The sequence below is a fragment of the Atheta coriaria genome, unplaced genomic scaffold (assembly GCF_025399875.1).
Source record: "Atheta coriaria isolate IRGN ID8LTWV9N9 unplaced genomic scaffold, Caltech_Dcor_3.1 hic_scaffold_7_pilon, whole genome shotgun sequence".
Classification (NCBI taxonomy): Eukaryota; Metazoa; Arthropoda; class Insecta; order Coleoptera; family Staphylinidae; genus Dalotia; species Dalotia coriaria.
Window position 1 is genome coordinate 1297704 of NW_027045449.1, and position 27159 is coordinate 1324862.

General features: G+C 39.1%; 1 protein-coding gene across 1 annotated transcript in view; it reads left to right on the forward strand.

Moving 5' to 3' along the window:
• Nucleotides 1-27159, forward strand: part of mib1 (mind bomb 1) — a 104985-nt gene that overhangs the window by 3976 nt on the left and 73850 nt on the right. Inside the window, exon 4 of the mRNA XM_065306924.1 lies at nucleotides 23622-23773. Coding sequence (XP_065162996.1) covers nucleotides 23622-23773 — 152 coding nt within the window. The remainder of the gene's footprint in view (nucleotides 1-23621; nucleotides 23774-27159) is intronic.

Below are 27159 nucleotides of genomic sequence, written 5' to 3' on the forward strand. Positions count from 1 at the left end.
CTGCACTCACGTCTGCACACATGGATGCTTGCTGTGTGATACCGCTGGCTGGGATTTAATCTATTGAATCGAATATTACACAAAACAGTGTTTAAAACTATTTTTAAGCGAAATTTATGCGAGTCGAGGATGCGACTTTTATATTTAATCCATGCGTATGTGATGCGGTATGTGATATTTAAAAACTACTTTGCACTAGGTATTAACGTGGCTTATTCCGGTTTACTGTTTTTTCGAGCTTTTCATTCATTTATCTTTATTAATGCACTCTCGTGCTTGGAAATATATTAATTCTACCGGAGCCATATTTTGTCATTTTCGTATGAGTTACTTGCACTCAATTTTTTTATAATATAATTTTTTTGGTTTAGTTTTTTATGAATATCTTTTGAAACACTTTGTATATTACTATAAAATTTTATATAAGTATTAACTTTGATGATAGGAAGACATTAGTGAAGAAATTTGTGAGATTAAAGAATTAATTTTGAAGTTATTAGCAAAAAATGTTGAAAAATTAGGTCAATTTTAGTGAAAAAATAGTTTTTCTTCATTATCTTCACAATTATTTGGTAAATTTTTTAAAATTTGGTATACACGATTATTGCCATAACAGGAATCTACATTCAAAGAAATTTTTAAAATATCTTGAACCAATCAAAAGTTATAATGAAAAAGTGCAATAAAAATGCTTTTTTCTTAAAATTCGCTAATTTCTGACTTAGTTTTTTGTGAATATCTTTTGAAACACTAGGTATTTTGCCATGAAATTTTACAAAAGTATAAATTTTGATGTTAGGAAGACATTAGGGAAGAAATTTTTAAGATTAAATAATTAATATTTGAGTTATCAACAAAAAATGATGCATAATTCGGCTAGTTTCATCAGAAAGTTAGTTTTTTTGCAATATCTTTACAATTATTCGGCAGATTTGTACAAAATTTTGTAGACATGTTTACTATAATAACGTAAAGCAATATTTAGAAAATCTCGTACCAATCAAAATTTATCACTAAAAAACACATTGAAAATGCGTTTTTTCTTAAAATTGTTGTAATTTCTGAACATATTTTAATACTCATCACTCTAATACTTCAAAACAAATTAATTTTCTCTAAGCCATATTTTCTCCTCTCTATATAAATCACCTGCACTCAATCTTTTATAATATACCTACAGCCCTAGGGCTGTAAAACTTATTCCTTGTAATGCGAGTTTTTGCTGACGCCGCGCTTGCTCCATATTATCAAATATTACAAGAGTATCGTACCGGGCGCGCCTGCAGCAATATAAACCGGAAAATATGATTAGTATGGACAGGTCTCGACAGTATCGTATTAGCGAGCGTCTTCCGATTCTTCCGGTCTTTGGTGCGCCTCCGCCCCGATCGCCGGATATGTTTTATGACGCGTGGAAAGTGCCAATTTCGCATCACTTGCTGACCCATAAAAATCACTCGACGTTTCCATCCTCTGCGCGCCTGCCGCTATCTTCAGCAATCGTATATCCTCCCTGCTAGGTGATGTTATCACTATCTCGTTGTGCGATCGCGGCTTACTGGGCTATATAAAAATATATCCAAAGTTTTAATACGCGTCTATACAATTTCACGTTTGATGTCTTTACACCGAGTGTATTCAATTTTTTTCTAAGCAAAAATAAAATAAAAATTTAAATCTCTTTGTTTCTATTTCGAGAAGATTCAAAGGGTTGTTTCGGGTGAGTCTGGGTGTGTCTCGGGGAATTTGTGCGGATTTGGTTTAATTTAAGTTTGCCGCGTTAAATGAGCGGGGCGTAATGGTAAAAGTTTGTTTATTCCGCGTCGTGCGCGTCTTATTTTGTGCTCTTGTTCACTTTATTTGGCATGGTCGCGGATTTAAAGTAATTCTTGATGTTAAGTTTGCATTCATGTGCGAAGCGAGTGTTTTCGGTTTATGTGTTTAGTTGTTTGGAGGGTTGTGTGTTTCGCAACAAATAAATAAATAAGTTTAAGCATATTCAGATGCTTGAAAAGCGAATTTTAAATCTTACCGAATGCGAATTCGAGTTTTGTTGATTTGATGAGGGTTTCTGAGGAGTCTAATCTGTGCACAGACAAAAACTATCTTTACATACGAATTCCCCGCTTTGATGTCTTGTTTTATTCGGGCGCTGCTTGTAATCTTGTAATTGGGTTCCGCGTACGTCTTTGTGCTGATGAAGAAAATCAGCTTCGTGGAATTAGCTTTTATAAACGCCGGAAAATTTCGCCGAAATAAAAGCAATACAATTTTTATTTTTACGGCCTGGAATTTTATGCATGCAATAGATGCCGATATTGGGTTGTAATTTTTAAGATATATCACAAATCGTCGACTTGTCGATGGTCTGGTTTGCACGTACGGCAAGTAAATAAAAGAAACTCGCGTGTATGTATGGTGTTATTCCAATCGCAAACGTAGGACGGGCGAGGGAAACTGTCGAAGGTTTTCTGAACAAACACACATGCACGATTCACATAAATTTTTCTGTTGATTTACGAGACGTCGATCTTGCAAGGAAATGTTTTTCTTCTTCCGTGGAGCTCTTGTATCTTTTTATTTTCACTCCACCGCGACACATTTTCTTTTGTTTGTGTAAAATAACTTGGTGGAAAAAAGTTTTTGATTGCGGCGAAATTGATAGCTGTCAAAGTGGGAATACAAATCAGTAAGGATATTTTACGTATGTGTATGTGTGTGTTGAAACACATTCGATTCAATTGTACATTCGGGCGCCCGAAACGCCGATATTCAGTTAGTCCAGTTTCAGTTGGCAAGCGTTCCTGCGGTCGGCATTATTAAATTTCCGCCCATCACATATCACTTTTATTAAACGCATTATTTGGCCCCCGCACCGAAACTGTCCCAGCTTGCAATTTCTATGCTGTTTCTTTTTTTTTTCTTTCTCGATCTGTATGTGCGTTGGTTTCGTTTCGAATGAAACTCGTTTCACAACACTGGGAAAAATTTTATTTCTTTGCAAAGTCCAGTCAAGTCCAACTTGGCTTTTATTTATGTTTTCATCATCACTGCAAGTAGAGAGTATTCTTCGGCATTGTTGTGGAACAAAAACGCTTGCATCCTGCTTTCCTGCCGAAAAGTTTTCCCGGGGACACAAAGGCGGACAATGTTTTTATTGCACTTTTATTTCCCCGCACTGCTGGTGTGAAGCATAATCTTCAAATATGCCGCCTGTACACACAATGAAAGGGAACACAATCGTATCAGGCGGGTAGGGAAAGCATTTTGAAATTTAATCGAGGATATAATTCGCACGAATAATGAACAATCGAAACAATGCCTCAATTTCGCCGCTTGTGCAGATGGTGAGTGGTAATCCTTCACAATAGCCGGGATAAAAATGTGTCACATACTGTGATTAATCGTCGTGTATTCAAAAAAAGTTTTGCTTTGATTTTGATTTGGAAATCAGTTTTTGGTGGCTGAATTTAGGTTTAGGTTTAGGACTACTGCATAACTTCTTATTGTGCTGCTGCGTCTGCTTCCGATTCGGAATAACACAACACAACAGTCGATGTCATCGGCATCGACTCGGAATTCGTATTTACCCGACTGCCGAGAGAGTGAATCAAGTGTCCCCGATATCGCATTGCAGCCGCCGCCGCCGCCGCCGCCTTATCCCGGCATCAGCATCCACTCCATGACACAACGGCACAACTTCAAGTTTAACGGTCGCCCGGGCTTAATGTCGCTGTAGATAGCGAAGGTGATTGCGAGGCACTGTCTTGTCGGTATTTCGGGGTAGGCTGCAATTTTACCCTCGCGCCCGCCTCGCGACGTTAGTGTTGCCATATTTGTTGCCATTCCACAGGCATCGCACGACGGCGGTCTTTTGTTCCGAGGGGGCTGGAGAGTGTGGTTGTAACTGGATTCGATGTTTCTCTATTTCTATAGTTATCTTCCAGCTTACACCGAGGGTTAGGAAGACAGCAAAATGATTATTTTGATGGTGGGTTGCAGGGGAGGTTTGGGAAACACTTGGTTTATTTTTAGTTTTGGTAGTTGGCGGTGCCCGATTATTGTTTCTGTTTATGACAGGTGTACAGGCGGCGTCGTCACGCTTTGTTTGCTAATGATGTCACTGGATAATTACACTCAGCTGCAGATAGCAAAATCGCAAAGTTGAATATCCGCGCGTGGTGAATTTACGAGGCGTAGCATGAATTATGTGAATTTTTCGTTATTGCAACGAAGAAATTAATAATCAAATATTAAAATTTTACGTCGATAGACATCTGATTAATTTTTTATAAGCTGGTTATAAACTAAATTATTCTTTTAAAAATGCCGGTAAATATTTTCTGAACTTAAATATGAATTCCGCGTCGCTCAGTTGTATTCACTTGTCTTATTTATAAATGATTTTGTAGTAACTTATTGTGCATCCCAACAAATTAGCTGAAAAATCGTGCTTAAGTTATAAAATTTTCATTGCAATTTGTATGGATGTTGGGATCATAACTACAACAATATTTGAAACTAGCTTTAACCCGCGGCTTCGCTCGCGAATATCTAAAATAATGAAGTTGCTTCCGTACGCGTCTGTAGTCACAGAAGAAGTAACAATGAAGTAGAATGGCGGGAAGTTTAAAATGGCTGAAAGTATAGTCTATGGAAGTATAGTGTACAGTCTCCATAGTGTAGTCAATTGGATTTGATGTTGACGTAGCTGTCGGTAATACAGTGTGATAATACAGTGTGATGGTACTATAGTACTTAGGTTTGAGCTTCATTGCTGGAATGCTAGATGGCGTTAAAGTAGTCAAATAGCCAGATGCAGAGGTATTATTGGCTAAACTATTTCTTTGTTTTATTTAAAAAATAATTTTTTTATTAAATAAAAAGTAGCCTATAACCATTCGGGGACCATTAAGAATATGTGTACAAATTTTCATGATGATCGGTTAAGTAGTTTGTGCGTGAAAGTGTAACAAACATCAGGACATTCGCATTTATAATATTAGTAGGGATGTTACCATCGATGTCATGTCTTTGAAAAAATATTCTACCTCATAATTTCTAGAAATCAAAATATTTTTCGTCATTACACCGAAAAAATTAATATAAACCAACAAAATTTCACAAATTTCGTCGTTATACGGAGTTTTTATTGTTAAAACCAGGTTATGTGTTTATTTGCGACAATACCTGATTTGTAATATACAGAAAACGCCGAAACACACAGCGCAAGAAGCGAAAAGAGAGAAATTTTCAGATAATTGGGTCCAAAAAGTCGACATAAGCCCCATTAATCCGGAAAGGAACTGGAAACAATTTCACCGGTCATTTTGATTTACTGCACAGGCGAACCCGATGCCCTCTCCCACTCCCCTCCGCCCACGCGCGCCCAAAAACCCCCTTTGGCCTGGGTTTATATTCTGTGTACACTGCTGTTTTCTCCCCGTTGGCGTACGTCGCCGCCTTCAGCCGCCGCCGCCGCCGCTACGCCCTTTGCAATATAACTAATATTTCATAAAGGATTTAATATCATCCATATAGGAGCAGCGGCAGCAGGCACGAACTGTAACCGAACACACGTACACGCGTGTGTTCGCCGCCCCCGTGCGCCCATGCGAGGTCGACATTAACACGTATACACACATGTGCGTACAAATCACTCCGATCTATAGGTGTGTGTATAGGTATATATAGTTGTGAGTGTGTGGATGTGTGTGCGAAACTACCGATGGACTTTTCGTAGTCGGAAAAGTCGGGATATTTACGAAAGAAGTGCTTATGAAACGCGGCACGTTCCATATTAACTTCTGCAATCGTATCGAAGCGAACAGTATGGATGAGATCGACATTTGCGAATCTATTTGCTGCCCGTGCTAGTAAAATGAATGTGATTAATCTTGATATTGATTAATTAATAACAATCGAGATTTGATTAGCGTCGTTTTTGGGTCAGATTTAATTAATTATTATTTCATGTTGCGTCTGCCGGGCGAAAATCAATAAATCACGGCGAGGTGCGAGCGAAATTTAATTTCTAATCGTGTGAAAATGAAAATCGATAGACTACACTTTCACTTCTCACTATCTGAATCACTTGATAATCAATGAGATATTAAATTAAACATTAAATATGATTTTTTTTACTTTTTGTTGATGTTTCTGGTTTAATTTTTGTTTTTTCCTGAGAATATATGAAACAATTTATCAAATTTTGTTACCTCGCGTGTATGTGCGAGGAAAACGTGTTCAGCCAACATTACGCTGTACGTTTTTCCGAAAGTTTGCAGCACGTCATGAAGTGAAGAGATGAACACGGCTGGAGCTGGAAAAATGGCCATAAAACGCTTTGTCGGCGGAACGTGAACGATTGGGGAATTGTACTACACACATTCTCAGTTTATAGATATAATTGAAAGGATTTTATCGCTTGTTATCCTCAGTTGAAAAAAATTATAAAGATCATATGGCGTGGGTAATAATTTACGGGCAGTTATTAACAACTAAAATATTCAATTGACTCGTAAACTATTACCGCGGTCGATAATGTGTTGTAAAATTACAAACTGAGTTTAATGAATTTGTATTTGATGCGCTGGGTGGGTGGTGTTGTGTGTTACGCGAGTAATAACAAGTTTTGCAAATCGGTGCGCATTTCGTCCGGTATGGTAGTTTAGGTCGCAAATTGCGATTTGTTTCCGCTGCGAGGATAATGGAATTTTTGATTTGATAGTGTAATCAATCAGAAAATTGAAATTTACTGACATTGCTAATGTTTTTTCTCTTGTTACAGGTGAGTCGAGACAATATTTATCATTTTTTTCAACTTGGAATAAGGTAGGAGATTTATTTACTTAAAAAATTGATTTTTTGGGTTTTAAAAATACAGTGTAGCCTCAATTTAACGAAAAAACTTGATTTAACGACGAAATTTTTACAATTTGGTGGGTTTTTAATAATTTTCTCTGTGTAACGACGAAAAATATTTTCATTTCAAGCAATTGTGAGCTAGAATATTTTTTCAAAGACATGACATCGATGGTAACATTTGAAATATTGTTGTAATTATGATCCCAACATCTCTACAAATTGTAATGCAAATTTTATAACTTAAGCACGATTTTTCAGCTAATTTGTTGGGGTGCACATTGCGTTACTACAAAATCATTTAAACAAAACACAAGTGAATACAACTGAGCGATGCGGAATTCATATTTAGACTTCAGGAAATATTTACTGGCATTTTTACTAGAATAATTGAGTTTAAAACCAACTTACAAATGATTAAACCAGTGCCAATCCGCGTAAAATTTCAATATTTGCTTATTTTTTGTTCCTCGATCTAAAATTAGTTCGTTATAACATAATAAAATACCCCATCTCTTCAATATCGTTATTCTGAGGCTACACTGAATTTAAAAACACATTTTTTGCATTTTTTGTTGGGAAATATTCATACCTGTGTAATTAACTTACTCTACTCTATTTGTTTCGCGGATTTCCGTTCTAAATACAAATCGTCCCACATGTAGTTTTAATAGTTTGCCGAGGATGTTTATCTATCCTTTCGCTTTGCTATCTCCGCTGTAATATTATACCGCGAACATATTATTCACATGAGATAATAATCCAACTCGCCGGTGTAAATTGTCGGCCGGCGCTTTGTTTCGATTACCGGTGTGTATTTGGTAATTCGCGCTGCCCACTGCCCACTGCCCGGCGTACCATTCGTTTTTGTCATATTTATATAATACACGTAGCAACTTTTCACATAATCCCGTCTGATGTTGATATTCGTGGTTGAGCATGAAACTAAACCACTTGGAAGTGCTTTCGGCGTTCTGCTTTGGGAGCTTTGCGCGCAGCATTTTATATCTTCGCACTTGGCGGCCGGCAGAGACAAAGGCGGGTCAGTGTTTAATGCGCGTTGTAATTCTGCGCTTGAAGTACGGCTAATACAAAATAATACACCATTATCAAGCGGGATCCCTCTTGCCTCACGCTGCTTTTTCGAGTGCGCGTTTTGTTTCCACTTCTTCGTTCTTCTACTACACTTTTGTCTCTGTGTGAGTGTGGGTTGATATTATACTGGAATAAAATGTGAAAATGCTCAACATTCAGCATTCAACACATTATATTTTGTCTGTGCGCATGCGTGTCGGTTTGAAAAGGCGCGCAACGAATTAAAGTGGTATTGTTAAATGAGTCGAGCCGAAAAGTTAATTATTCGTCGGAATTACGCCTAGCGGTGCTTAATTAAACAAAGAATTGTATTTATATGCGCCCACTTGTGCGGCAAACGCTTCAGCGTCGAGTAGTAGTGACTACAAATGAAGAAGCGAATGAATAAAGCGCCAGAGGGTAATTATGCTTTTGCGGAGGGGTTTTTCTTTCTTTTTTTGGGAATTTATGTTAGTCATTTTGGTAAAAAGTGTGCATTTTGAATTTATTTTGGCAGGAAAATCGGTTTCTTTGCTTCTCTTACGCAGACGAAAGCTTCAACCCGTGACTAAAGTACTTTAGTCACGGTTTTGGCCATCCGTGATTAAATTATTACTTTTTATGTCTTGAAACCGTGGAAAAGTGGAGTTTTAAAGGCAAAATAGCTTCGTTTTGTTGATTAGTTTGCAAAAAATGTTAATTAAAGACAAAATAAATGTTTTTCATGTGTTTTTCTGTTACTATTGCTCTGAAAGCTGCCTTTGAACTAGTTTTATTCATCTATTCGCTTTGTTTTACGAAATTTACCAAATTCTATTGCTGGAAGAGATAATTGTGGCCGAATTAGACGAACGGAAGCGGCAATAACATTACCGGAAACTTGCAACATTCGAAACTTTTGTCGCATTCACCCGGGCTGCAGCAATGCTCTAATTACTCCCGAAGGTTTTATTGAAATAGTTGTTTCGTATTTGAGCGGCAATAATTCGCCATTTATTCGTCTATTACGGCAGCGGTTCGCCGCGCGAGTTTCGCCCAATTATTTATATTCGCGCTCGGCAAATGTACGAATATGTTTCCATGACAAATATCAAAACTTGCCCGGCAACTACTTAGCGTACTTACTGTGTAAGTTCAGTCGAGTACAAAACGTCATTCGCAGAGAGAATAGAACGACGCCGGCGACCACTAAACACACACACATACACACATTGCTCTGCCTCTTCATATCATATATGATTTAACTTTGTTTCGGCGGCTTTGCACTAGTTTGCTTTAATCGGTGCGCGCATCTTTCCACCCTTTGCTCGTCACAGTTTGCAAGTTTCACTCGGCGTACACCTCGAGATGTTTGTTGCTCATATACACACACACACACCGCATTTCTCATCTATTCCTTCCGCACCAGATTTAGAACAATCGCAATTTGTTCATATGCAAGCGACGCAATATAATAATGGCAATAATTCAGGCGCATAGCGGAGAGGGATGCAGGCGATGCGCAAATAGAAACTTTGCGACTCGCAAACACAACTTTCCGGGGGTGGTTTTCGGCTGTTGGGCAGAGGGGCGAAAATGTGTACATGAACTCTTACACGATGTTTGCAACAACAAGTCGCCAAGGCGCGAAACTTGGCGCATGTTTGCACTGCAGTAGCTCTCTAAATGCCAACCATCATGACACTCTGGCGTCGGAAAGTTTGCGCGGATGCACTGAGCATATACACACTCAGTTGCAAGCACTAAAAGTTTACTGCGATGATAATTATCATTTTTCCGAGTGGAATACGTGATTAATGCGCTCGAAAACGCGCAGTTTTGGTCGATAAAATTGATGCCGAGCGTATTTAGCGCGTGTCCAATTTTGTTGCCGTGTTAATTACGAGCGATCGTAATTAACAAAACCGCAATCGCCTTATCGACATCGAAAATCGTTGGCGCACATGTAAATCGCGAAACATGCCCGCGGTCGGTGAATTTCCCATGGGATCAACCCATTTTACTAGTGGAAATATACAAAATGTACGTGATTATCGTTTATTTTTAATGTTTTTACACTTTTAAAACGTGTTTTACATTTTTAATTGTTTTATTTTATTTGTTTTTGTTTTTTTTGTTTAAAAAATTGCGGTTACACTCTGTATATTATGCAAACAAGTGTGTGGATAACCGATTTCGAAAATTAGAACTAAACAAAAGTCGTGCGAGGAGGTTTAGATCGCTCTCTATCGGCTTTTGTTGAATATCGTTTGTTTGATAAAGTTCCCAATTTCTAAATTAACCCTAAACACGTTTTAATTGTGCCACGGCTTGCTTTTATCTCTCCAACTTGTTTCATCGTGTTGCTGGTTTGCGGGGCGTACGTAAATTTGAATAACAATTACACTTTTTCAACGTTTTGACTTTTTTTCTCAAAATTTTTGCTAAAAATGCAATAATTTGTTTAAATTTTCATAGATAAACACGCGCTGAATGCACATTTCCATAAAATAATGCACACGATGAGTTTGAGCAATGCGAGCAACCCTTGCCGCCTCCCCCGAGGCGGTATTTGTAGCAAAGCTGGAACATTTAAGCAAAGTATCAAAATATTGGTCCTGCTAGCCGTGTTTTCGCGCCGGGGCGGCGGTTCAAGGGGCAAACCTGCTACCTTTCGGACCACCCGACTTCCAAAACGAACCCAAACAACTAAAACACAATACATTTAAGCAAAACAAACGCGAACAACATGCCCTGCCGCCACCGCCGCCGCCACTGCCGCCGCCTCTCTCTCTGCCGCTTTGTTCGGCCGCGCGCACTTTTGTTAATATTATAAAGTCGAACAAAGGCCCCGCTTGTTATCCGCGTTGCTTTTGCTCTCGCTTTCTAAGGACGCAATGGAACGAAATTACCATTGGAATAACAATCTGGGTATCTAATTAAAATCTACATGCTCCGCACAGCGAGGATGCTGGCGGAGCACCGCTTGTTTTATGTTTTTATCAGCCGTGGAATATATTCGAATACAATTAGAATTTGATGTTGTTGTTGTGTTGTTCTACCTTCTTTATTTATGCGAGGAATATTTTTTTAGAGAGCAGAAGAAAAAAAAGCACAAAACAAAACATTTTGTTACTTTTGGTTTTACAGGTGACATAATAATATATTAAGTATCAAGTGCGCTAAGTGGCACTTTATCCACGCCAAGCGAAGTGATGCTTACGATATATTTTTTCTATTTTTACTGTATTTCCACGTCTAATGCGCATGCGCAAGCTCCACCCCATGACTAAAGTACTTTAGTCACGACCTTGGCTGTCCGTGATTAAATTGGCATTTTTTGTGTCTAGAAACCATAAAAAATAGAGAAAAATCTTTATTTTGATGATTAGATGATTAATTTTAGTACTTTAGTCACGGGCGTGATTAAAATTCATTTTTGGTGTTTCAAAACCGTGAAAAACATGTCACTTTAACAGTTGAAGTAGAAGTAGATATAAATACTTGCTCTATCAAAAAGTAAGTGTTGTATAATATCTTTGGACGTTTTAAAGACGTCCTCCCCGAGTTGTGTGTTAGCCACATCGTTGCCGACGACAATTTATCGACAAATGATAGTAAATTCACGCTGGTAAACTCCGCGAAACGCTTTTGTAATAGATCGTAAACGGCGATATTGTTACCGAGCGCCTCCGCGGCGATAAACAAACAATTTATGCAGAACGCTGCCATCATAAAAACGTGTTATGCCTTCGTAAACACTTCGTTTCACTTCTGTTTGTCAACTTTATGCAATTGTTAGTAGTTGGAATTTGTCTGCCAGCCGGAATGTTTTATTAAAACTTTAAAAATTCAAAAAAAAAATACGCGCGTGGCGTCTTGTTTAATACGTCGCATTAATTTTTCTTGCGCGACGCAAATTTGAGTTGGAACGACTTTTTAAATAATAGCACCCATGACTGACATAAAACTTTTCCAACAGACGACCCCCGTCTGTCCCCAAAGCTGAGAGTTGAAGAGAAGTTGAAGTTATGCGCGATTTTTCTCACGATTAAAGTAATTTTCTTTTTATGTTTTTGAATTTTTTTTAAGTTTTGTGTTTCTGGAGGTTTGTTATTATACGCAGCGAAATTTTTGAGTGTTTCTTGAACGGAAGACATAAAGATGTAGGACTAAACGTTTTATTGGTTGTAAGCTGGATGGCGTATTATACTAAATGGGTGGCTCTTTTGTCAATTAAAAAAGTTTTGTCCGAAAGTTGCGCGACAGCTGGCGCCGGCGAGGAGTTGCTGTTATTAGTATAGTTTCGGTTCGGCCCTTTGCTGGATGCCCCCATTACTCTCGTCCTTCTTGTTTTCCGAGCCGGAAAAGGAGCTGCGCTCCGGTCGGCTGCAACACTCCCGGACTGTTATTTTTGTGTGTGTTCTACTTTCGGCGCTATTTATTTTGTTGTCGGAAACATACAATATGCTTTTTTCCATCCGCAGAAACAAAAATTAAATTTTTTATTAATTTAAACAAGATAGAAACATGTTGCGCCACCTAGTGGTGAATTTTTGTATTAATATTTTATCTAAACACCGATAGATGGCGTTTTTGAGGTTAAAGGTTCAGAATCCGCGGTTTATAACTACTTTTGTTATTTTTAAATTTTTAAATTCCTACCCTGAACATCAGTATATTAATAGTTTTTGGTAGCACATGTCGAACACATGAAAAACTGCCTTCAATATCCGAACACTCGTAATATTATTACAACTCGTGAACGAGCGAAATTGTGTTGCTAACTAAATCTAACCCAGCTCTCCGCACTACTACTACTAGTATCAAGATTGCGAAGTTGTAGCGCCGGTGTTGCAGAACAATGGTCAGCAGCGCCGGGGCGCTCTTTAATAATAAATTGAATTATCGTCGATTGTCGACCGTTGACGTCTCTGCGTACGCTGCTGATTCCTTTTCCTGTTTACTGCCAATACATATTTGTCGACGACGTGCGCCGTCAAGTAACACGATAAAGACACACTGCGCGCGCGTTTTATTATTTGCAGACGTATGCTTAAAAAAGCAAAACAAAAACATGAAGAATGTGAATTTTACGTGTAACTTGTAGATGATTCCAGAAAGGGTGGAACGTGCAGGAGAATAACGAAGTGGGACGGCAGTTATGTTAAGAGTATAGTTGTGTATGGACGAGCGGCGAACGAGTTGTGTCATCTTGATACACGTCATAACGCATCCCTCGAGGGAATCGTAAAGTCACCTCCTCGTGACTTTTAACCCCCCGGAGTGAGTGCGGCGATCTTGGGGATATAATGCGATGATTTTCGAGATGGACTTTGGACGGTTCCATCAGGTCGTTGTTTGAGATTTACACGTTTTATACGTATATGTCTCTAAGAAGTAAAAGAAGAGCGAGAGAAAAAAAACAGGGTGGTGATGGTGAAAATTGGGGATTCTGCTGGCGGCGTTTAAGGCTTCTTCCTTCGGATTGGGAATGTGAGGATTACGTCCTAAATCCGCAACGTAACTTTTCTTGAGTGCTGAAAGCTGGGCGGAAATTTTTGGTATTTTAATGATTTTTCCTCCTATATCTAATTATAGCCGTAGATGAGTTAACATTTGTCTTCAACATTTTCGCGTTTACGATATTCTGCTCTTGCTGCTGCTTTGTGAACAATAAAGTTTTAAGACACGTCTTAAAAATGTTCGTCGTGCAGAGGAGAGCTCATCTTCAAACGGGGATGCGCACGTACGAATGTCTATTTGATATTTCACGCAGACCTTTTGTACTTTTGTGTTTTCTTCGCACTTTTTCGGTGTGTGGGACGTGCGCCGCCGCCGCCGCCGTAAAACGGCTACTGTAGTTTTACTATATTTGTCCGCGCGCGTGTACCTGCTTGATGGTTGATGCGCTTTCCACGTCGCTTCCCATCTACTTTTCTTCGTTTGGACTATGCGCTCTCGGACGTGTGGAATTTTATGTGTGGAAAAGTGGAGAGAAAACTCACACACAGAGGTTTACTTATATCGTTCGGAGGGTGGCGATGGCGGGCGAGCGCGCTACTTCTTCTATGGGCGCATAAATTGAACAGGGAGGAATTTCGTGCAGCTGCCACCGGATAAGGAATCGCATAGGTTACGATATAGTATGTCTACACCTCTACGTTGCGCACACCGGAAAAAGCAAAATAATAAACTGGGCGTAATGCAAAAATCTCATGTTTTTCAACTGGTTGTAATAAGCAGGTAGTTAAATTGGTTTCCGCGCTCGTCGTTTTTAAAATCCACTGGATAATGCGCCCGCTGGGGGGCTGGGGGCAGTGTATGAACCCCGTTTTTTTTTGCACATTTCTCCACCGCCACCGAACGTATCCATCTCATCGACCCGCCGCATGCATGGCGAGGGGAAAACTAGTTTGCATACAAATTGCGAATTTCACGCACTCGCAATTTGATGTTCTTTTTAATTCATTTTCTGCGCCTCGTACACCTTGGCCGGAAGTTGGCCGTAACTCAAATCGAACCAACCACCTTTCTGACCTGGTTATCCAACTTTTCATATTATATTATCAAATTTGAATTTTTTTGGAAGCACAGGAAGGAATATATTTGAATAGTGTGGGTTTTGAGAAAGTTTTGAGATTTGAAAAGTTCATAATTTTCGCACACCTTCTGCGAGTGATCGAATCTTAAGTCAAATAACTTCCGGCGTCTCGGTACGACCGCAATTCTCGATATATGTGTGTTCGGTCGTCTCTCGTTCGTCTAATGTCGCTTTTTCGTTTTCGTAGAGGGTAGTAGGAGGGACCCCAATTCCGATGTACGCTTCCTTCTGAGTGAGCGTCACAATGCTACCCGCTCGCGGGGGTAATGGAAATAGTTTGAAAAGTAATTTAGGATTAACCGAAATTGGCACGGCCATTTTGATACTACGTATGTAGCGTACAAGTACATTCTTTGCTCCCAGTCAGGGTTTATATCAGTAAAGTACAAATTAACAAAATTCTGAATTAAATATCTTTTAATTGAAGTATTTGAAGTATTTTTAGGTCAGAAAATACAAATAATGTTTTTTAGGAGCGTTTAATTGCTTTAAAACGTAGTTTTGGGCATAAAAATTGATGTTTTGCTTCAAAAAATGCGAAATTCTAATTGTTTTATGTTTTATTTGACGGTTGTAAATTAAATTCAGTGTGTTTTTATTCAATTACTGCGACTATTTTGTAAAAATGTATGTAAATTTTGTTAATTTTTTTTAAATCGTCATTTTTTGTGTGTTTTTTTTTGCTGAAAACCCGAATTTACGCACAAAAATCGATGTTTTACTTCATAAAACGTGAAATTCTAATAGTTTTATATATTTTCGATGCTTATAAATTTAATACAGAGTGTTTTCTAAATTTTCTGCTACTGTTTGATAAACATTTAAGTCAATTACATTAATTATTATAAAATTGTAATTGTAATTTCCGTGTTTTTTGCTTCAAAACACGAATTTAATCTCCAAAAATCAATGTTATACTTTAAAAAACGTGGAATTCTATTAGTTTTATGTCTTATTCAATGTTTATAAATTAAATTCAGAGTATTTTCTAATTTTTCTGCTAATATTTGATAAACATTTAAGTCAATTACGTTAATTATTATAAAATTGTACTTTTTTCAGTGTTTTTTTGCTTCAAAACGCGAATTTAATCCCAAAAAATCAATGTTTCACTCCAAAAAAATATCAAGCAGAATTTTTAATTGAAGCATTGTAAGTGTTTCAACATTTTGCTTAGATTTCACCCACCCGCGTTTGCTAATGAATAAAATTAAACGTAACGTGAAGGTGTTCCTCGCCATGACCGAAAGAAAACGCGCGCAAAACTAGCTTCCGTATCGTTTCCTTTGGCATCGCGTATGCGTTGCCCATTCTTATTCATTTCCACTCGGCATGGCGCACTTCTCTAGGCTCCTGCCGAAAGTCTCAGCATTACACCAGCAAAGGTTGTGGAAATTTTCTATTTAAGCGCCCGAGTTTCAATTAAGATGGTTATCATCGGTGCGGTGCTTCGTACGCTTCCAGTATTAACAATTTAATGGCCTTACTTTTATTAAGAATTCCGCTCTTGACTCTCTCCCGACGGTTTCTCCTAATAGTTTACCGGTAGACGTTTTTTCCTTAATTTTTTTAGATTTTCTATGAACATAGACACATACAAAACAAAACAAAAATTTTAATTTTCATATTTACCATGAATTATTTCTGTTTCTATTTCATCACACAGAGAAAACAGAGAAAAATATAAAGAAAGATTTTTGGTGAAATATACCCAGTCACTTATTAAGCTTTGTTTGTTTTTGTTTTTGTTTTGTGTTGTCTTGCTCGCAGCCGTTCTCATTTCATTTACATTTTTTTGCAATAATGCCCAGAGAGACAAGAAAATAAGAAAACGTAATAAATTACAGTTGTTATGCATTTTTGCTTGTTTATCGCGCGTAATATTTTATATTTTGCTTCAATTTCCCAGCCCCAACAACGGCAGGCATATGAGAAGTAAATAATTTAAATTTCCATAAACATGGTTACTAATTGGGCCATCATGTTCTGCGGCTGCAGATACATCTGGGAGAAGTTATTTCTAATACAGAATTTGCATCTGCATTAACATTCATCATATTGATACATTATTAACATTTTGATGTAGTCGTGCAATATTTGCTTAAAACTCGCTATTTTCGATAGAAATTGTTTTTCATGCCTCAAGCAGCCGGGGAAAATTGTGTTATCCAGCTGGAATTGACTCTGTGCCGTGTTTATTTACTTTCCGTTCCCGGAAAACAAGAAACAATATTAATTTATGTCTCCATTCAAAACATATTATTACACGGTGTATGTGTATTTTTCGCGTTATATTTTTGTGATATTTCCTGACGCGTGCGTTTGTTGTTTTTTCCTCAAGGAGTGATAATAAGTTAAATTCATGTCGGTTGCTCTTGTATAAACAATTGTCTGGGGAGAGATCACAATCTCCACTCTATGCATATTTCATTCCGGTGCGCGTTTAGCCCCCGTCGATGCCACCGCCGAGGATTCCTTGGCCTCCTCGTCTTGCTTCTTGCATTCCCCGTCTTTTTGGACGAGCGCCGCGGCGTGGAATTAGCTCGCTTCTCGACGCGCTCCCTTTCGTGTTTCTGCGAATACGTACGTTGGAGGAAAATTGTTGACTGCAGCAGCAGCAGCGGCAGCGGCTGCAGGCATATTTCTTCCTCCTGCGCCAGCAGAAGATGCAATTGATGAACAAACTACGTGCACGCGAGCAAAAGAAGTACGAGTACAACCAACACCACCTTTCCAGCTCGTTCTCGGCGTTGCGTTTTATATTACGCGCGCAGTGATTTCATACTTCGCCGGGAACAGTCGCGTTTTGCATAATTTCAGCCGGAAAGTGGAATTTTCTCATATTTTATGATGCTAAAGACGGCATTATAAAATATGCGTTTGTTTTTGTTTAGACTTTATATTACAATTTTGCCTTCTGCGTGGCATTCGCTATTTTAATAATTAAAAACATTTTGCGAAAGGTATTTATTTACCTAGATGGTAATTTATATGAAAATATTGCCAATTAAAGCATTTTATTGATCGATTTTTGCTTTAAAACGAAGATTTTGACATAAAAATTGATGTTTTGCTTCAAAAAACGTGAAATTTTCATAGTTTCCATGTTTATAAATTAAAATCAGTGTGTTTTTATTAATTTCTGCGGCTATTTAGTAAAAATTTAGGTCAATTGAGTTAATTACTATAAAATTATGAAGTTTTTGTGTGGTTTTTTGCTTTAAAACGCGTATTTAAGACCAAAACTCAAGGTTTTTCTTGAAAAATATTAAGCAAGATTTATAATTGAAGCATTTTAAGAGGTTTTTTGTTTGAAATTAGATATTTAGATTATTTTTTGAGGACTACGTTTTTAAAACGTAGATTTTGACATAAAAATTGATGTTTTGCTTCAAAAAACGTGAAATTTTAATGGTTTTGTCCTCCTTCGATGTTTATAAATTGAAATCAGTATGTTTTTATTAATTACTGAGGCTATTTTGTAGTAATTTTGGTAAATTAAGGTAATTACTATAAAATTATGATTTTTTTTGTGTGGTTTTCTGCTTTAAAACGCGCATTTAAACCAAAAAATCGATGTTTTACTTCAAAAAATATCAAGCAAAAATACTAAATGAAAATTTTAGGTATTTTTACATTTTGCTTAGATTTGAGCTGCCTACGCGTTTACTATTGATTAAAAATAAGCATATCATGAAGTATTTATTTACCTAGCAAATATTCATGGTAATTTATGTGAAAATACTGTCAATTAAACCATATTATGATCGCGTTTATTGATCGTAATCGCATCTCATGGTGCTTTTAGTGCGCATGAAGGCAACATTGGTTACAAATGCTATAATGCTCGCCAATAAATTTTGATGTTGAAGAACAATGTTGTGCTTTTACTTAAGCGCGCCGCCGTCGCCATCTCTCAATCCCCATAAAGCACCCGCAAAGGAAACAAAAGTCGGATACATTTCTTCCTTCCGCTGGGCGCGCGCTCTCTGCAACTCTCTGTTATCCGCTCGTACACGCTGCTGCTTTTTTTCTCGTCTCTTAGTTTTCTTCATTTATTCTATACCGTGTTTGTTCGATTTGCAGTTGCGAAAGTTTGTTTCGCAGCGATTGTTGTTACGATACTCTTTGGAAAGATTTTCTGCCTTCTTCCACGAGGCGCGAAGGACAAGTTTGTAAGTTATTGCGGCACTCCATGGAAATCTGCTCTTAATTTTCTTCAGATTGAGTTTAAAATGTTGATAATCAATTTTTCGGCTTGGATTTTCAATTTTACATGCCTGGTTTATTTAAAAACTGCGATTTTTTGAAATTATGATTTTTTTCGATGCGCTCTGGAAAAAAAGCCAACGCAGATTTGACGCTGACGCTTGTTTTGACCGAAAATCCAACTCGCCGAGTGGAAAGTTGGCAAGTTGGCAAGGGAAACGAGAGAAACGGCAGACAAGAAAACAATTTAATCAGACATCAACAGAACGATGCAATCTCCCTTTTATCCCGAAGGCAGTCGAGGCTATCTCGGCGTTATTGCCAGTTACTGAAAAACCTTTCGGAATTTTAGAAAATCTCATAGGCGTGCACGCCGCCATACTTTACCATCAAGCGACGAATTTGCCACACACCCACACATCAACACGGAAATAATTAAGCAATTGCGTCTCACGTTTGATGGAAATATTTTTATTGCAATGCTTATCTTTTATTCGCCAAGTGCGTGGTGTGGTCGGCCACATAAATATCGCCGAAAGCTTCTGTTTGACGTAAAGAAATTGAACGCGAAACACATTGTGTGTGTGTATGTGTGTGGGCGGTTTTGGAAGAGATAGAAAAAGCGCAAAAGATAATGGTCGTTGAGTTATCCACGGCTATAGATTAAGCAAATCCATTTAACGTGTTCCGTAATAAAAGAGTGTAGCATCTACAAGACAGTTTTATAGTGCAGCGGCCACCGTAAACCACATTAGAAGGACACTTCTTTAGCACACAGCCAAAACTTGGCCATTACGCGCACACCCATGTGGGACATTATACCGGATATCGCATATACACGCTGTTCAAAGTGTTTTCGCGCGTTTTTAGCGAAAATTTGGGGAAAAACGTATTTTAAGTATCAAGTGCGCTAAGTGGTACTTTAGTCACGATATTTTTGTACTATCACTTTATTTTTACCTTTTTTTGTATTTAATTTTTTTATTTTAAAACTGCTCCCTGTAACTAAAACCTGTGATTAAAGTGCTTTAGTCATGGCCGTGATTAAAATACCACTTTTTATGCCTCAAAACCGTGAAAAAAGTAGAAAAACATTTTTCTTGTCAAAGTGTGATGTGGTTGTGATCTTGGTTTGAATCACATCACATTTGCTTGGATACAGTCTGCAAGTCTGTGCACCCTCTCCGACTATTGGGTAAATACCCCTTGAATGATGCGCTCGAGGCGTGCTCGAACCGATAGCGGACATCGCGCTGCATTTCCAATATTAACGTCGTCGTATATTTTATTTCGCAAAATCCGATTTTATTTCCGAGCTAATAAATTTTATAATATCCGCGTGTGGGCATGGCGCAATCAATAATGCGTCGTCGTGTCTTGCTGCTTAACTTGAGTGCAGTGCATTCGGGCAATACAGAAAAATAAAAGTTAAAATTGACGAATAGCTTAGCTAAGCTCATTATAAGAAGAGTTAATGTCTCAGAGTTGGCAGTCGGAACGAGTTCATTTCATTGTGCAGTTGGGATGTGCGCGAAAGGGTGCGAAAGTAAGGGCGACAGTGAAATGTAGAGGTTTTAATTAGATTCCGGACGGATCAAGGCTTCCGCGCGCGCCACCGCCCGCTTTTCCACTTGTATAAGCTTTTCCACTTTTCCAAGACAACTCTTCACTCATCCTGGCTTTTCAGTATCTCTGTGTACATGTACACCTTGCGCCCATGACATTATAGTAATACCATTTTCACTTCTACTTTAATTTGACATTTTTAAAACAAAAAAATAATTTTTTCTTAAAATTTGTGAATTTTTAACATTTTTTGATTTTTTTGTTATTTTGATGAAGTTATTACCATTTTTTCAATGTCCAAGGGGTATATGTCAAGCCAAGAAATGTAAGTTGTTCTTTATAGCGCGTTTTCAAACAGTGCGCGCAGTTTTGCACGCCTTTGAATCAGCATTTCGGCGGCGGAAAACTTGGGCGGGAAAAAGGCGCCTCCACGCGAAACGAATCGCTTTCGTTAATAATCGCGACATTTATCATTTGCTCCCAAACGAGCCGGAATAATTAATTTATTACACTTGTCAACTTGGACCTCGAATGTTTAATTGCATTTCAAATTTGAGCCATCAGTTAATTAGCGCGGCATCAAATTCGTAATATATTTTTCTTTAGCGCGCGCGCGCGCAATCCTTGCGAAAATCGGTTTGTGTGCGCACCAGATAATTCTGCGGAGTGACTACTTAATATTCTCTCGAAATAAGAGTGGAGTGCATGGGAAGACTAACAGATCTCCAGAGTGTATCTCCATAGCTGGGAGCTTCTTCGTTTCGGTCGGGGGGGTTGCGCAAACTCTCTATTTCTGTGTGTAAATGTGTAAGTGTATGTGCGTTGGTTTTCGTCTGCTGGTGGCGGCGCGTATTGTGCACTTCTGGGCGGGTAGCGGCAGGCCAAGTCAGCGAAAATGTTCGAGGGCCGCGGGTCGGCGCTATAGGTGGTTCGTTAGACTTTGCCCGGGCGAATTACTGTTTCCTACCCGAAACTCCAGCCGAGTTTCCACTATGGCGCGCGCACGCTCGTGGGTACTATATTAGGAGTTATAAAGCAATTGCCCGAAGGTGTTGTTCGGATCGAAATGTTGAAATGTAAATGAGGCTTTTCTCTTCTTCTCCATCGCGGGGGAGACCGACACCCTCTTGCTGAGACGTGGAACTCTGTAGTTTCTTATTCCGATTCGATGCGCTGCGGGCTGCGTTTACATTTCTGTTCATCATGTCGAATTGGAATGCATAACTAATATTTATTCAAGCATACGAACGTCATAAGGGGAATATTTTGTTATTTCTGGATTGTCTACGCAAGGTAGATTTATTTTATTTTATTTTATTGACAGCTGAGGTTTTATCTTTGCACGTTTTTTGTTTGTTTGTGATGTTACTCACGTAGCACTACTTAATATTCTTAAAGTTTAATACTGTATGATAAATCGTCCGCCGGTGAGGTGAATTTGACGAGCAGTCAACTCTAGGAAGAGATATCGCTGCGTATAATGCGAATAATATTCTGTTTTGTGTCAAAGATACGTTTTCTAAATGGATGCCTGTCAAACGATGAAAAATACGCATAGAAAATTTAAGTTTTTAAAGTTTTTCATGGTATTTTTGTATGTTCGGTACTTGTACGGCAAGTCAAAGCATTGGCTTGATTCACATTTGATGTCGCGATTCTGCATATATTCCGCCGAGTGTAAACGAGCCCCACATACTTACACATAGAACGCGCGCAGACCCCCGGGGGTGGGCCACGACCGAGTCACCCCAAGAGGGCCATAAGGATATCCGAGGATGGCGCATGAATAGGAATGCCGTCCGACGTCGTCGGTGCGAAATTGCGGCCGACTTAACTCGTCCGTGCAAGCGCGCCAGTGTAGAAACGGCGCACACCCCGCCGCCGCCTCCCTCGAGAATATTATTGTACGAACTGAATCAGAATGACAAATTACTGTAATTTCTGCACTTTATACCAAAACTACCAAAATTACATGCGTATCAATATCATCAGGAGATGAATTTAAATAATTTCGAATTTAAACAAACAAAAGTGCGCGCGTATTTACCGGACGAATTGCGAAATGGAAACATAATGTGGGGCGCGGTATTCGTATGCAAAACATTGTTGACTTTCGGGGAATTCGTTTGCATAGCGCAGGTGCTTCAACAAACCCCCCGCGCGCTGCTGCCTCCACCGACACATGTTGCCCAGTTAATGCCCACAACGGAGGCGGCCTGCGTAGTTATCTTGTCAAAACGGTTTAGCTTCAGTTTAGACGTGCAAATTAAATTTTAAATATTACTAAAGGAAACTCATTTCCACCGCGTTAATTATACGAATTTTATTTTCCCGCCACACAAAAAAACACGCAATATACATACAATACAACTTTGGTAATTATACTGCGATGTGTTTGGTGTTATTTTGCTGCAATATGTTGCGTATATTTTACTTCTTGCAGCCGATAAGCCGAAAGTCGTTATGGTGCACGCCGCGCGCTCTGCAAACTACGAGTATTGCCACTAAACCGCAATTAATTTTCGAACTCGCGGTGTTATTGTAATCGCACACTCCCCGAGTTTAATTAATTGCCATTACACTGTTGTGCAAGCGCACACGTATCATATTAACATAACTAGTTATTGTATTTTATAATTCTATGAGTATTTTCGTCGATTTATTAAAGGGTTGTGCGCCTGTCATGCGGTGACACATATTTACGCATCAGATTACCATTCGCCGCCCCCTTACATGCGCATACAGGGGGCGATAAATCTGCGAGATGCGCACTGGGTCGCTTACATTATCAGATTTATTATAACAAGCCGGCGTCAATTAGCAAATGAGCCGCTAAGCTGCTAATTTAATTAGTAGCCAAGGTGGCGAAGCGTAGGCAAACAGCAGCATATAGCTCTAGGTGTGTGCGAGGCTATTGTGTTGCCTATCTTGACACCAACTCAACTATAACCTAGTTTGAGGTATTGATGTGTAGGTAATAAATTTATTTTAATTAAAAGTGTTTTAAAGGGTTTTAAGAGATATTTTCTTTGAATTTGTTGGTAAAAATTATTTTTTGGGTTGTTATTTTGTTTGTGACGTCATTATTGAGTTAATAAATTGGAATAATAGGCGATTATTGGTCTAAATTCGTGAAAATAAAATAAATTTCAACAAAATATGACAGAATTGGTTGTAGCTGTAATTTTTCATTAAATTTTATTGGTTTTTGGTGGGGGTAGTGACGTCACTCTTGAGTTTTATGCTTAAATTGATGTTTCTGATGTTTTTTGACTCAAATTTCATTGAATAAATAATTTTAATGTAAAATATTCTATTTTTCCAGGATTCTGAAGGTGATACCCCACTGCATGATGCAATATCAAAGAAGAGGGACGATATGCTGACACTGCTGCTGGATCACACCGCTGACATCACCCTGACGAACAACAACGGATTTAATGCGCTGCATCACGCCGCCCTGCGTGGAAATCCCAGGTACGACTTTGTGATTGTGTTTTATTTTTTTTTCACGTTTTCTGCGATCTGCGATGCGCTCAAACTGCTTTCTATGGCGCGCCGTCGTGTTTTGCATAACGACGCATCTCACGATGCTGCTGGTAGTGCATTATAATGCTGGCACGGTTCATATATATTGAACGCGTGCACATATCTGCATTATGTACGCAAATTCGCTTGATATTTCATGTCGACGGGTGCGCGCGCGAGCGCTTGTCTTTTATTTCGGCCCGGATCTGGTACTATTCTGCATGCGCGCATCCAACACGCCCGCGTATAAATTATTTTATTAAGTGCGCAAAGCGTCGTCGTCGTCGGAGTCGGCGTCTTGCGAAAAAGAGAAACGCGGACGCAAACGGCAGGGGGCCTGCCGCCACCACTGCCACCAACCGCTCCCCCGGTGTTGGGATGATTTACCGCGGTGGTGTTCTTGAGCGCAAGAAATACGGTTAACGGCCGGAAGCGAAATCTATTCGGGAGAAACTATTATTGTCGCTGGAGATAAGTGGTCGAATGCGGAATAATGCAAAAGTATTGTGTCAAAACAGGAGATTGTTGTTGTGACATACTGCCTGCCGTCGCTGTCGTTACCGTTGAATGAGGCGTAGCACAATAAAAACTAGTGGCGTACTTTGGGCAGCGCACAAATACGGTAATAACCGAGTTTATGAAGCATTTTATTCGATAAAATGTACCATTATCTGCGTTGGCCAATCGGTAGATGGGTTTAAAGTTTATCCCACTAAGCTATTCAACGCTTTCGACTGGATTCCGAAAGAAACGTAAAATTTCGTTTCGACGAATTTTCAGACGTCGCGCCATTCTTTCGCGCTTGGATACTTGGCTACTTTGGTTGCAGTGTGTTCACTTGCCCGATGAAAAGTTTACGGACATAAAGTCGACTTGGAAACTTTTCAAACCAACAAAAATGATTCGCTGAATTTTATGAAAAGTTTACATGAAGAGATGTGCGCTGGATCAGGCAAGTTTTCGCTGCTCTCGCGGTGGCGTTTTTCGTTATCTTTTTGCCGTTTTCATAATTTGCGCACTTTTCTTATCTTTGCTGGTCGTATAAACGAAATCTTGCTGCTATTGTTGTGCGCCGCGAATGTTTTTGTTTTCTTCGCCGGTTTGTTAAATATTTTTAATAGTTCCACCACGGTCTAGATAAATACAGCGTGAGTGGATTTTACGAGTGGATACATTTACGGCCCTCGACGCCACCGCCAGCTCAATTTCGTTTTGGGCATTTGTTCAGGTGTAACGCGTGAAAATCGCTCCATCTCCTTGCGCGTAAAGTGCCCTTTCGTGTGCCAGGAACTGCAGCAACCGCTCTTGTAAACAGCGATACATTCTAGTGGCCGATAACAACGCAATATAATCAACTGCGCCATCACCTTTTCTGCTGACTGTTTTCATACTCTTCAAGTTGCGCTTGAGGTCTGGTTGCATCGGCGCGCGCAAATATATTTAGCGGAATATCGAGAGAATGAGCGGCTGATAATTTATCTCGTTTTAAGGACTTTTTGGCAACGCTCGTTTTAGTTTAACGCGCTCCAAGTTTGGACGTTTTTAGTTTTATCGCTCGGCCAAAGTTTCGAAATAAAACCCGGAAACGTACGAGGCTCTAAAACGCAAAAGGACAATTCGCCGGAGCGCTTCTTTTGTACGCGCGCACACGATTCGCGTTTGTCTCGCACGCGTCACAGTTATGCTTGTTTTTATTCCTTCTCGTCAGCGGTGACGGCCCGGGGTGCGAAAATCAACATTTAACGATTCGGATGTCGCTACGCCCGAGCACTTCGTCTACAGTTACAGCCGAAAAGCTTTATTGTAATGGTGATACTCGTCGTTTATCATTTCGAGGCGGCGGGTTAATAAAGTTGTACGTATTTTATTTTATTTTTTATAATTCCACCTTTAAAATTGCACTTTTTTCACGGTTTCCAAACACGAAAAGTGTAATTTTAACCATGGCTGTGACTAAAATACTTTAGTCACGGTTTTTAGTCACAGGGTGGAGTTTTAAGGTAAAAAAGTTTAAATACTAGAAATAAACGTGTTTAATAGAGTGCGCTAAACGTTGTTAAAGTGCCACTTAGCGCACTTGATATTAAATTTACTATTTTGGTAATTTTTCAAATTATCCAGTGAATAATCATCGAATGTGCATGTATAATGTATTTTTTTCCTCTCGGTGCACATTTTTAAGAATTAATGCCAGCCGTGGCGAACGTTTTGCCCCCGCGTCGCGCCAAACTCCTATTTTCGGGGCGCGCGCACGGTGTGTCGGCAATAACGTCGCGTTATCGCCATAACTTTGCGCTCCTTGTGCGCTGGTGAAAAAGTTTTGGCCTTCCATCGTAAACAACGACTTTATCCCTGACGGTTTTTATTATAAAAATATTCGCCGAGCGCTGCTGCTCAGGTCGACTTCTTTTTTATCGTCGCTTTTTTCTTCTTCTCCTGCTCTGTGCTTCTCATCCACACAAGGCCAAAGTTGACACCCCGGCAGCCGTTTTCTCCCTGTTGTTATTCGAGCGTTTTACTAAATATTCTCGCACTCGCGTATAGGCTAAATACATTTGTAAGTTGGTGGAATTATTTATTATATCGGGTGTAGTGTGTTTTTGGAAAAGGAGTGCGCGCAAAAAACAAACTCCTTGGGGGTGTTTTCTGAATAATGTTTACTTGACAACAACTAATATACGCGCGTGAGCGACTAGTGTGCGCGCTTATTTGTCCTTGCTTGCCTTGATAATAATTTATTAGGGACGAAGAAGTAAAGTCACTGTAAATACGCGAGTTTTCGGCTGGCGGCGGTGGCAGCTCTCTCCTCTCCGCGCGGAAAAGCAGTGTTCGCATACTTTGCGTTCGTCCCTGCTCACCAAGCCATAAATCCGAACTTTAAACCGCGTCATAACCGCGAACTCGGGCCATAATTTATAATAATAATAAGAATTCGTTGCCATTTTCCGAGTCAGGTGGTCTATATGCATGATCTGTAATCTTACAAATTTCTTTCGCTTCCACTCTTCGCGGTAAGATAAAAGCATTCCGGTCTATAAACTCTTTCACAAATCTTTATGTCTTTTGCATTTAAAAATAACAAATTTTTACCCCAAAAGAAAAAAAAAACTTTTATGGTCATTTCTTTAAAATCCTCATCTGTTCGTCATTCTTTTTATTTTTTATTTTTTTTGTTTTGGAAGTGGTTATCTGCATGTATTTGCGAAAACCAATTCTCTGTTTTTTTTTCTTCTCTCTGAGTGAGAGAAGTATGCTTCTTTCCGCACCGCACGTCGAAAACGAATTGATGAATATTCCGCTGACAGATGCCCGTATGTTTAGTACCCACAGCATGA